This window comes from Diadema antillarum, unplaced genomic scaffold (assembly GCF_040938485.1).
Source record: "Diadema antillarum isolate AM-2024a unplaced genomic scaffold, OU_Dant_1.0 seq00000994_RagTag, whole genome shotgun sequence".
NCBI lineage: Eukaryota > Metazoa > Echinodermata > Echinoidea > Diadematoida > Diadematidae > Diadema > Diadema antillarum.
In genome coordinates, this window is record NW_027271832.1 from 819,579 (window position 1) to 833,190 (window position 13,612).

At 38.5% G+C, this 13,612-nt stretch overlaps 2 protein-coding genes across 2 annotated transcripts; one reads left to right on the forward strand and one right to left on the reverse strand.

The window, feature by feature from the left end:
• Positions 1–772: 772 nt before the first annotated feature.
• Positions 773–1,726, forward strand: LOC139742293 (testis-specific serine/threonine-protein kinase 4-like). Its single transcript, XM_071652872.1, has one exon. It carries the CDS (start codon positions 773–775, stop codon positions 1,724–1,726), a length of 954 nt encoding a protein of 317 aa, XP_071508973.1.
• Positions 1,727–6,819: 5,093 nt separating this feature from the next.
• Positions 6,820–13,586, reverse strand: LOC139742303 (charged multivesicular body protein 1a-like). Its single transcript, XM_071652882.1, is given in 9 exon segments — positions 6,820–7,622; positions 8,130–8,189; positions 9,049–9,117; positions 9,464–9,541; positions 9,543–9,587; positions 9,589–9,612; positions 10,275–10,352; positions 10,714–10,733; positions 13,448–13,586. Coding segments are annotated over 9 exon segments (606 nt in total). The 5' UTR covers positions 13,464–13,586; the 3' UTR covers positions 6,820–7,406.
• Between the last annotated feature and the right edge of the window lie 26 nt (positions 13,587–13,612).

Sequence of the window (13,612 nt, forward strand, 5' to 3'; positions counted from 1 at the left end):
AATTATGATGTACAAAATACACAATAATCTCACTCCTCTTTCAGCACAGGACTATATCATCAAACAGGCTACTCAGTTAACGAGAGCCTCGCAACCACACTCCTATCAGGTACCATATTCGAGAACTGAATCGCATCGCCATTCGTTCTTCCCAAGAACTGTAAGGAACTGGAATTCCCTGTCGTCAGAAATTGTTTCAGCGCCATCTGTGGGATCATTTCGAAACCGTCTAACGGTTGATCACAGTGGCTAGTATTTTCGTCAAATTTTCTATGTGCTTGTAAATATCTGTAAATAAATTGTATTATAATGTAAATAGCACCAGTCTGCAAGAATCTTCAGTCTATTGAAGGAGGCAGACTTAATCAGAAGAAGAAGAAGAAGAGTTGAATCAACCCTCCCCCGGCCGCGCCACAGAACAGCCAAAAAGCCCGGGTTAATAGACAGGGCTTTACGCATGCGCATGCTTCACGCGCATCTCCTTTAGCTTTAGCTCTGTGTTGACGCGTGACACGTCACAAGGGTGCGTTGTCATTAATGCGCGCTCCCTGCAAGTGTACCTTGGAAACGCTTCCTCACCTGCCCGGCATTGCGGTAAAGGTATCCATCGTACTTGACGTGAGATCGTCATGCTACATTCAAATTTCCAACAAACTTGAGACGAGAGAGATGAAAAGCGGAGAGTGACACGTGGACATTACTCTCAAAAGATGGGATAACAATGGAGTGTGGTGCTGTGATTACGACTGTTTGCTAGGGGGAAACTATTGCAATGGCAAGTGATACGAAGACGGGAAAGAGTGACCCCAAACAGTCCACAGCTAGTACAAAGGACAAAGGACAGTCTGTTCTGGAAACACACGGGTTCTCCGTGCTCGAAAACATAGGGCACGGGTCTTATGCATCTGTCAAATCTGCCTTCTCCAACAAACATAAATGCAAAGTGGCCATCAAAGTTGTCTCCAAACGAAAAGCCCCCGAGGACTACCTCATCAAGTTCCTACCGCGCGAGATTCAAGTAGTGAAACTTTTGAAGCATCCAAACCTAATTTGCTTTCTGCAGTCCATCGAAACGACAAGTCGCGTGTACCTCATCATGGAGATAGCGGACAATGGAGATCTGCTTGATTTCATCAAGAACAACGGTGCCGTTCCTGAGACACAGGCGGGAACGTGGTTCCACCAGCTGGTCGACGGAATGGACTACTGCCACAACCTCGGAGTAGTTCACCGCGACCTCAAGTGCGAGAACGTGCTCCTTAACAAAAACAACGTTCTGAAAATCACCGACTTTGGTTTCGCGCGCAGTAAGATGAAACCGCCCGAGCCTGGTAGGACCATCTTGAGCGAGACGTACTGCGGAAGCTACGCCTACGCGCCTCCAGAGATCCTGCGTGGCATCCCATACTGTCCAATGCTGGGCGACATCTGGAGCATGGGAGTTATTCTCTATACCATGATGTTCGGACGTCTGCCGTACGACGACACCAACCACAAGGTCCTGCTGAATCAGGTACAGCGGCCGCCTGGTTTCCCTAGCAACAAGGCAGTCCACAGCGATTGTAAAGATCTGATCTGTCGCATCCTGTCACCCGCTAAACGACGCATCAACATGGAAGAGATTCAGCAGGAGTCCTGGTTTCGGCGCGTCTCACCGCCAGCCGGAAAGCCGAAGAAATCGGTCAACAAGCAAAGTGGCGAGGGTCAAAGCGCGGATCAGGTTTAACGCGGTAAAGCTGCCATGCAATAGGCGGTAGAACTACGAATGTCCAAATAGCTACATCCTGGTGTTCCTTGAATAATTTATCACTTAATGTATCACTCACTAATATGAAATCACAATTCCTTATTAGTTAACAAAAATATGTTTTTTTAATAAAAAAACATAATCCGTCACGGTAGAATCCGTCACGGCTGACAAGGTATGCAGACCCACTGGGCCAGTCAGCAGTTTATGGCAACGTCTATAATAAGATTCTTGGAACACGTAAAGTTACAAATATCGATATGATTTAGTTGGTATATGTTTGCAACAATGAAAGAATAAATCACGATAGTCAATTATTAACAACTGTAATTGCCTCCTGGATGATGATGCAACTTCATGATTTTTGTTTTCCTGTTCGATGTCATTCGCAAACGCTTAGCGCACGAACACAGAATCGGAGATGTTCGCAGTTTGTTGCTTGCACGGTATTAATGGTAGATTGAAGGTGGTTTGCGTGGTACCGCGTGCAAATTTCTTGAAACTGGGTTGTGAATACATGCACGACTTTCATGTACAGATCTCGTTAACCCTCTGCATGCTAGATCATTTCATGTCCAAGGTATGTGTGTGAATTTTGGGGGCACATTTTACTCACTGACACGGAAACGGTAAAAGAACCGGGAAGAACTAACTTGGCGCCCGACATTTTGGACACAGTTTAGCAATGTGTCGTCAGCTCTCTCCTTTCGAGGAATCAACGAAGATTATACACTGTACTACCAATGAATCCCTTGAAATCGAACAAGAGAGTATACAATATATATACCATCTCTTCAAGCCAGGACTACCACATAATTATGGTGACCCAAAGCTATGTAACTACAGCATCAGCATACAACCTGGTACACCACTACAATCACGAATCGAAGAAAACTTTCACCACAGCTCAACGTTTAAATCGTCAGTAATGTTTATTTAGCATAATCACGTTGTTTAGAAAATGACATATAATATTTTACAGTCAGATAATATACACAAATGGCCGATTACTCAATAAACTTGAGATGTACGGCTACAGGACCATCAAATTTTAAGACGTGAGTATTGAAGATGCTTTACAACGTTATAGAAGTGCGACAAAGACAATGGACACCTAATTGAACCATCCCCATTCCATCTCCCGTACTTACTGGATAGTGCTATTTCGTTTGATTTCCTAGAAAAAACAACAACAAACAAATAAACTTAATTCATTGATGTTATTACTAATCAGCGTAGACACCAAAAACATGACTCCTGACAGAATATACATAGTAGTTTTGAAGTACAAGATTAAAGAGCTGGTTCTAAACATTGGGAAAGGAAGGGCTTACTGTTTGCGTTGATCTGAAATATCTGGTACGAGCGCGAGCATACAAATATATCACATATGTCATACACACACACAATGATATGGCCACTTTCGACAAGGAAACTTGCAAAGAATGATGCACAGTGTACATTATTGTCACTGCTGATATTCTGTAAATCTAACATCACACTGACTACGCTTGAAACATCCGGGAAATTTGTGATCTAATTTGAAAACAAACAAACAAACAAACAAACAAAAACAACAACAACAAAATCTTGCGGAGAACTGAAGAGTACTGTATTACTTTTCTATGATTAACTTGCTCGTAAATGCAGCTGGCGTTATACAGTCATGTACAAGTGCATCTTCATTATTTGTATATCTTCACAAGCCACAAACAGCATATTTTACAATCAAACAAAATCAATTAAAAGTAACCAGGAAGGAATGCCACCTGCAAAATGTGTTGGTTTTTTTTTTCTCTTCTTTTACAATGTATTTCCAAAAGTGTAATTACCTTAATCCTAACTCATATGAACAAAAAATAAGATACATATTGGAATTCTGAAATAAAGATTTTGGTTTTTGGCACTTTGTTAATCTAGGGGGGGGGGGGGGGGGAGGGGGGAACCTATAAAAACTTATCATGTTACACAATACACATACATTGGGTATGATTTCTGCTAAAATACAATTCTTTGCCAGGCTGAAAAAATATTTTTTGCTAAGATAAAAATAGGAACAATTACTAGTGAAAAAAAACAACAACATCAACACATAACAAATGCTAAAGATATGCTCTGTCTAGTCAAGAAATTAACAATCAAAACAAAACAAACAAGTTCTCAGGGTCTGAGAGAGTTTATAGGATAAATGAAAGTGTTCTTGTTGACCTTGACTCTTGATGGTGTGCCACTGTATCATAACTATCTCTGGAGAAGTGTTGAATTTCGATGAGCCGAGATCAAAGCTCATGTAGGCCATACATAGACAAGATACAGTGTAGTTATCTGCTGCCCTCTACAGGACATTGATAAATACATTTACAGGTACATTATTCATGTCCCCCATCGCACAAATACATCTTCAACAATGCTCACAGCATTCAGCATCACGAATATGTATCTCCTCTTCCTAAGTATCTGCTTATTTCCAGTATTCATATACAGTAATTATATATCATATGTTTCCTAGTATGACTGGAGATATTTCAGATGACAGCTTGTAGTCACACTTTTGGGTAGCGCTGTACTGTATCAGTGTGAATGAGATTAATGACAAACTTCACTTGAGAGCAGTGTGTGGAAAAGGAACAGGACGACACCTTCTAGGGTAAACTCTCACAATTTCTGCCAAAGTTTCTTCTTTTACAGCCATTTTTTTTTTTCGTTTTCTGTTCACACTACGCAGAGTGGCATGAGAAGAAATAATGACAAAGGCACATGCAGAACAAGTTGACAAGCGATGCACTAGAAATGAAATACTACAAATAAATGCACTCAGTAAGTTACATAATTTCAAACTTCAATGGTTATACACATTATATACTGTTTAAAAAACAACAACAGTATATGATTCTGTAACAATAGCAATTATCAAACTACAAAGTACCCTAAGACACATGGCAAAACCATATACATGTAGGCTGCTGGAATTACTCTTTGGTAGACCACAGACTTCTAGATATGTAACAAAGAATATATCTTGTTGAAGAACAAGTTTACAGCAGTCAACATTTATGATTTACCTGAAATCAAAAAGCAGATTCATGTAACTCTTCTCGTGTTACAGGGAATAAGATACATAAGGCGATGGTGGATCTTAAAAGTTACATTTACAAGAGAAGGTAATCAACTTTTTTTCTTTTTTTTTTTTTAATACAGCGAAGAGACTGTAGGAGATGGAAGTAAAGGGGAGCCTTGTTGTACCGTGGACCTAAAAATCATGGCAATTACCTCACTTTATTAGGGTACAAAACAAAGAAATATAAAAACATGTGACCTGCAATTTTAATAAACTTGGTATTAGAGGGTTCTGTTAGAAATCTGACTTCTGGTTCCACTGTTCAGTGGAATTGAGTATAACACGATCCTTGGGACCAAGACAATTTGTTCTTTATACACATGTGTATCAGATCAGATATTTTGTTATATCAGTAGTCAATAAATGATACAAAACAAAGGAAACAAATTCAATGTGAACAGAGAAACTAGTTAGTTATAGTAGGTATTTTGTTATAGCAGATCTCTTTATATCGAGTTTCCGGTGTACCAGGAAATAACCTTCGAAGTCAGTCCCACCTGATATTGCAAATGTTGAATATTTCAGTGTTTCTGTTTTTTGAGTGTGTGTGTGTGTGTGTGTGTGCCAATTTTGCATTTTACTTGACTAGAGTAAAGATAAAAACACGAAAATATTTTGGTGATACATGAAGACGGATAGAAATACTCTTTTCCACAAAATTATCATCAAGTGAACTGGAATAGTTCTTGTAAAGTCGAAAGTGTCCACATTTTCAGTATATAATCTAGTGACATCAATTAACATCTTTACTCCAAATTTTAAGAGAACTGTAAGGCTAACAAAGTTTGGAGAGTTTAGCAGTTTTATGACGGATGAAAAGAAGTGAGTCAGGACTAGAATCCATAAATACTCAGTCTTACCAACTAGAGGCACACTGTCTCACAATATACAGTATGTGCAAAATACACAGCCTGCCTATTGAAACTGACATTATCCCCGTGGCCAAATGGCCCAGAAATAGGCCAACACCTGAAGACAGTTACCATAATATGTATGTTACAGATAAATATGTTGTTGCTCTTCTACATGCTAAGCAAACTTTTTAAAAGATCTGTTAAAATGCAGTGTATCAAAGCTATGCTGATCAAAAGACACGTTAATTGGTATTGTGATCACTTATCTCGAGGTTACATACATGTAACATTCAATTGTAAGATAATTTACCTCACCTTTTCACATTTCTGCTTGAGAAATCTCAGAAACATAATCATTACATACTCGCCAAGAAACTTACATCACTAGCCACTACATGCTTCAATACATGCGAAAGAATCATTATCAAGGTTCCTTCATATTTCTTTAGCATCCATTCACAGATTCAAAACGTCATAGATCGACCACTATATGTTTTATATATTTTCAATATTTTATGTATGTCTCCAGCTTGATATTATGTACTTCATTTAATTTTGTTATATTTGATGTATTTTTTCATCGAGAAATATGAAAATAAATCGAAATCGAAATCGAAATCGAAGACAGTTACAGTGAATAAACAACGCAATCACAGGATTCAAACATTAGATATGCAGTCGTAATGTTTCTATCACAGTAGTGGAGCAGGATTACAACAAACATTATGTTCAAATGTCCTCCAACTGCATAAAGCGCATAATGTACACTGTCTTCATACAGGACAGAATTATGACCAATCATGAAGAGTTTGCAAGGTACTGTAAAACAAGTAATATTCACGGCATGAAATTTTCGCGAAATTGGAGCCAATGGCCTTTTTCGCCACATGAAATTTCTGTGAAATACCACCAATACTCGATGCTTGTACTGCAGACAAGAACTTTTGTGTGCATTTCAATTTTGTGAATCTTGGCTCTCGCTAAATTCGTGAAATTTAAGTGCACACAAAAAATTCTGGTTTTATTGTGAAAAGACCCATTTCCACATCAAACATCACGTACAATGGAAACTTGCCTACTCATTCTGAATAGAGTCATACTTCCTGTTGAAATCAAAGATTACTTAGGGAAAGGATAAAACCCTAGAGTATCGTAAACATTAGCTAATTCACTGATGATGTCTATCACCCACATGGTGTAACCTTGTATTATGGTAGGGAAAGGGCTTGGTAATCTTCTGTAAGTACAATCATCAAACCTTTATCTGTGGCATAGGGTCATTTATACTCTGTTCCTCGTATGTCCTTCTATATGAAATCAGTGTTTGCTGGGCACTGTGATGTTAGAAATCGCCAAGAAAATGCCAAACTAAGATCATTACAGGACTGTCACGGATACAGAATATCAACACATATGCACTGATCTGAAGAAGCAGCCCATTTTTTTGATGTATGACACAAGCAACTGGACTGAGATGCTGAAAAGATCCCACCTACACTCATCTTTCATGTCTTTGGCTGAAATGAAAGTAAACTGAAAACACTACCACAGTACTTAGCTCACTTTGTTTTTGACTTTTTTTTCTCAAATGTTAGCATCTGGATTCATATTTACAAAATAATGCACTATAACATGAAAATACCTCACATAATGGGGGGGGGGGGGCACACCAGGGCGGGGTGGGCAATCATTCCCTGAGGGCCTGCAACCTGCGAGTGAGGTGGTCCTCCTGCTCCAGTGTTCTCGAGCCCGAGGCCAGAGTGGCTGACCCCGGGGCTGGGGCAGCGGTCATGTCGCTGATCAACTCCAGGCCATTCTCCTCTGCCACCTGGTGGATGAGACTCTCCACCTGGTCCTCGGGCGTGGTCAGGGTCGTGGCAGCACCCATGGAGCCCTCCAACACCTGTAAATGAGAACAATTTTGGACATCATCTAGCAGTTGGACTTTTCATACCTGAAAATGGATCTTTAAAAGAAAGTTGCTTGAAGCAAACTTAAATAACAGGTGCCACAAATCAGCTAAATTTGGGGAAACAAATTGATCAGCTTTTACTGAGAAATCTGCAAATAACTGACTGCTGTTGAATCATCTTACATGATGTTAAGGTGATTTTTTTTTTTAAATCACTTGTGAGGTAATTCTTGTAACAGGAAGTGTATGCACAGGTAGAGAGAACTTTTTGCCTGCAGGAGACTTTGAACGTAAGTATGCTAGCCTGGACATTCAGGGAAACAAAGGGAGAAGAATCACAGGACATCAACATTGGCTCTTTATAAGTTTTCTAGGGAATGGAAAATTAATCCTCCAGGTATTATTTATCTGTTTATCCTTCCCTGTCCTACATAGCAAACAGGGCAAATGAATATAGCTTGTCCGGAGAAAGGCTGTTGTGCCAGTACTGGTACTTGCCTGAGTATGTACATCCAAGTCCTGAAACTGCCCTTCAAATTTCTCCATGATGGCCGATATCTAGAAACATAAAATGATCCCAGACCAGAGAAGAGATAAAGTGAGGAGAAAAAAAAATGACAAAGAATATGATGATACAGATCATATCTCATTATATGTATTCAGTGGTATCTTACAAACAGATTTCTTACGGAAGACGGTAAGAGTTCTGAACAACAAAAATACTGATATAAGTTTTAAAATACTGTACTACAATATTATCAATGAAATCTAAAACTATGTTTATACAATATTTTATGCCGACATGGTGTTATTTTGTGGGGATGTTGCAAAAATGAAATTATTTTTCCTCCTTCTAAAGATTCATGATTTTTTAGAGAAAGGTTCTTACTCCAGTGACAATATGTAAATTGAATAAGTTGATCTCTTTCTGGTGATCCATATCCCAGTTTTCTTGCACTGACTGAACACACCTTTGTGCAAGGCCCTTTATACTGAATAAGAGGTCCTTACTGGAAAGCACACGCTAGGGAAATCAAAAGTATGATGTATATTACATCAATGAAAACAATCCCTAGTCTCAACAGTAACAATTTAATTTCATATGATTGACTTGATTTGTTGATGTGCCTGTTGAGAGAAATAAATGTTTGTGACCATGAAACCCTGGGACTGATAAGGCCCCTCCAAAAAACAAGGCAATAAGGATAAAGTGCCCTGCCTAGGGGCACAACAGCTGCAGCCATGGGACTTGAATCAGGGACCTTGTCATTGATGGTCCAGTGTTCTATCAACTCATTCACAATAGCTGCTAAGAACAGATAAAATTGTTGACAGTTATAAACACAGTACTACCATGTGACTGGATTTCCCCATAAAAACATTGAAACAACAAAATAATGTAGAGACAGATTCCTACCTTCTGCAGGTCCATAGACTGCATGGCTTTGTCCAGTCCTTTTACGACCTGACCCATATTCTTTGTAACCTAATTGAAAGATGATATTCAAAGAAATATAACCTTACAGTGAAAATGAAGATAATTAGACAGTTTTAACCACATTGAATGAAATCAAATTGGGACACCTGAAAACATTGTATGACTCAAAGAGGAGAGCAGTATGCAGCACAAAAACGACATGTGTTGATATTCCATGAAATCAGGGCATCCAACATAATCATCATTACTCAATACATTCTACACACATGCACCAGCATCTCTCATATCATGCAGTAGGTCTGCTCATGCTACAAGCAACTTCATGGGATTTATGGTGTTAATGCCCAGTTTTGCAGCAATAACTCAAAGATGAATTTTAATCATCATCTCTCACCTGTTTCATGGCCATAGCAGACTGTATCCTTGATGAGACAGCATCGACTCGGGATGCCATCCTAAGGAAGTTGAGGGTACTCACTCTTCTTGCGGATGGAGTTCTCAGCATATATTCTGGCCCCCCTCTGGATTCCCTTGCTCCAGAGCCTTTGTGGGGGGGGGGGGGGGGGGGGGAGGGGAAGAAGAATAGATTGAGTACATATGAAGAAAAATCATACTTTCAACTCTTACACACTTGCCAATACAGACATGTCAGAGATGTTTCAAAGAGGAACAATCTATGACCTGATGGATATACATCTGGAAGGGCATTGATACATGAACATAATCATATGGAAAATGAAGAATTTTACTTCAGACCTGCTATCATTAACACTCCATAACTTTTTAAGTTGTACTGATCCAAGTTCTTGGCAATAGCACAATCATCTAAAACACCAAAATAGGAAAATTGAAATGGAAGGTCTAAATGAAAAACAAAACAAAACAAAACAGAAAGATACTTAGAGAGATGCTTGAAATATAACACCATGCTATTTCAATATATGCAATATTGGCAAGGTCGCATTATCAACCGAATGCACCATTTTCTGATTTGCTTTTGTTCATTTTGTTTCATCTTAAAGCCTTCTACATGTTCAACTCAGAACATTTTCCATGCAGTTTGTAAATTCTTATTATTTTCTTATATATGCATAATTATGTTAGAAATCACTGACCAAGGGTGGTGACAATACAGTGTTATACTTTGAAATGCAATGGACATGCAGTATTGCATATCCAGTTAGAGATTAGACTTTTTTTCTTACCTTTTTCACTTTTCCTTGCTGAACCTTCTGTTCTTTTTCTGCTTTCTTTGCAAACCTCTCTAGTTGTTTTGAAGAAAACTGTTGTTACAAAACAAGGGGGGCATCAAAGGTGATAATCACACAGTTAAAGATTACTTGTGGAGACTATATTCCACATAAATAAAGTATATACATAGATATAGCATGCAAACTATGAAGAGAGATTTCTACACTTTCTAACAACTAATAACAATGATACCTTTTGTATCTCTTGTAGGGTGTAGATTTGAGTACGAGATTTAAGCTATTTTAAATTCCTTGCATGGAATTCTACAAATCACCATTGACTTACTTCAGCTTTGACAATCAAATGATTGAAAAGTTATGCTAACAGCCATAAGTTCCGGAATCATTTACAAATAGAGAATTGTAACAAAAGAATAAAGAACTATTTGTTTACCTTCAGTTGAAAGAGGACATCTGAACAGGATTGATTTGGCATCCACAGGTAACATATATGAAATACAAAAGAACAATTTCAACATCAACAAATACAGTGCACTCCCGTTACAATGAACACGGTTATAACGAAATTTCGTTATAACGAAGTAAACCTTCTGGTCCCAAAATTATTGCCATTAATGTCTATGGTACAATATTCGCTTATAACGAACACGGTTATAGCGAAATTTTCGTTACAACGAAGTCTCTTCCGAGCCCCACGGACAAAGAAAAACAAAAGAAATGTGCTCCATTATAACGAAATGCGGATCGTTTTCGAAAATTCGTAGTGGAACAAGCATGGGCGAACGCTTTACATCACAGTGTGTTCGCTCCGTGTGTCACGCATAGTTTCCGTCAATTTTATGCTCTCTTTAATGTAATATCCAAACGAAATTTAAAAGGTACAGTGTACCATCCCGTTTCACATATCTGCACAGTGTAAGATGAGTATTCAACAAACAGAATATGATATATGCATGGTTTCCTTGTTTTTGTTATATATTGTATTTGTTCGGTTATAATGAAATTTCGTTATAACGAAAGAAAACTACCGGTCCCGAGCATTTTGTTATAACGGGAGTGCACTGTAGGTTTAAAAATGCAAAAAAAAAATAATGTTCTCCTTCCACACACACACATTGAAAATTTTTTCCCCTGCTTGGCCTCTTTTCATCTACAAGTCAAAAAAGCACACCTAAACTTTAAAGTAAGCATTAGGACTTTGTTGAAGGTTTTTTTTTTTTTGAAAAAAATGGAACAAAAGGTTTACAAAAGAGAGTACACTAAAAGATATTGGAAGGAAAGAAAGAGAACTTGCATTATAAAGGAAAGCAAGGGGAGATGGATATGTTTTAAAAGAGGAGAAAATCAAAGAGAAAATATAGATTGAAAAACAGAAAAGCACTGAATAATAGAATGAGAGATGAATTAAAACTGGATGAACGCAAAGATGAATAGGAAGGAAAGAAAGAATTATAAAGGTTGAAATGTAAATTAAAAAAATGATTCATTAGAATGACACATAAGAAAAAAAAATATATTGGAGGGGATAGAAAGGAAAGACCCTTGTAGTTGGAGGGAAAAACCCAAGAAGGAAACAAACAACTATTAGGCACAAAGTACAGTCAAATAGGAAATTGAGAAAGTTAGATAAAAGGAAATCCACAAAGAAATGATTGATAGGAAGGGAAGGGAAATTCAGGTATAGATTCTACCTGAAAATGAAAAAAGAAAATATAGAAAAGAAAGAGAAAGATACATAATTGTAAGTGGCAACACACACTCGCTCACACACTCAACTGCTTTGAAGCTACAACCGCTAATGCAAGACTTGGTCGGGGAAAAGAGAAACACAAATTTTAGCTTGTCAAGGTCACCATAGAAAAAGCTGCTGTGTGGCTACACTCATACCAAATTAATGATCAACCCTTAGTGCATGCACTGAACGCATTCATACTGTGCTTGTGTACAGAGCAGCATTTCAAGCAACCAAGATTTTCCAATGATTTTCTGACACTTCGTAAATTACTAAAAGTGTTAAAACTTAACTTCTATTCGACTTTGGAGACTCAGATGAAAGTATAGTATTTTAGGTTACTGAATAACAAGGGTGAGTTTGTGCATGTTTAGAGATCATTTGACAAACAGGTGCAAAAGTACAATAGCACAAGAGTTCTATATGTATAGTGAGGTGCCCGCAACTCGTCAGGGGCCCGAATACCGTCACCCCGCTTAAAATTGTTTTAAGCGCACTAAACAAAAATTTATGTCTAGGACTGTGTTCAGTACGCTTGAAACTTGGCAGAGCTACCACAACCAAGCAAATTTTGGTGAAAATCGAACAGTTTTTCGCGAAAATCTGAAATTTTAATCGGAATAGGACACTACGTGTAAAGTATCACCACTGTCCCCGCACGCATCTTTTACGTGTATGTCTATGGGAGCATCACGGTCACCCGCACACGTCTTTTACGTGCTTTGTCTATGGGAGCGCAGGTGACGAGTTGCGGGCCCCTTCCCTAGTGCGCAACTTTTTCGCATCGTTCGCGTTTGACGACGATAGCTGCAAATTTTCTATATCGATCAGTGAGCTTGTGATTCCATTGGAAATTTCAGCATTTTTCCTGTATGTGAGATGAATTTCAAAGAATTTCAGTGGCGAAATGTGATTCAAATATGCGCAAACATTAACGATGACGAGGTGCGGGTCACCCAAGTATACCCCTCCCCCCCCCCCCCCCACCCCCAATAACCTAAAGACTTGGGGTTGTGCTGGGGTTCGTGTTATTTTAATTACCCCATCGAGATCATTAACTTGATAATACTTTATCATACATTATAGATTATTCATAGCCTAGACATACAAGTAAATAATATCACTTATTAAGTTCTTTTCAATTTTAGCAGCCTCACGGGGGGGGGGGGGGGGGGGGACATGGAACTCTTGCCAATGGCATGATGAGACTGAGAGTATATAACTTCGCTTCTTTCAGCCTTGACAATAGCGTGAGTTTTACTTATGAGCTCAGAAGATGCACTCATCATTAAGAATCTCTAAGGAGATTAAACCCCAACACAACACCAGATAGGTGGGACCAAAAAGAAGTGTTGACTGTATAGACTAGCTACACAGCTGCACAGTAGGCTAGACACAACAATCACCTACTGCCGATTATTTAAAAACGTCTTACCTTGTAGGTCAGGCATGATAGTTGGTGCCAATAGTTACAGGAAGTGTATAAAATGTTCCGACGAGCCCTGAATATATGAAGGGTGTTTATACAAAATCAATTGTTTACTGTGAGAGCAGGATCGTATGGATTTGAGTCAGCTCACTTAATTCCTATTTTTAGGAT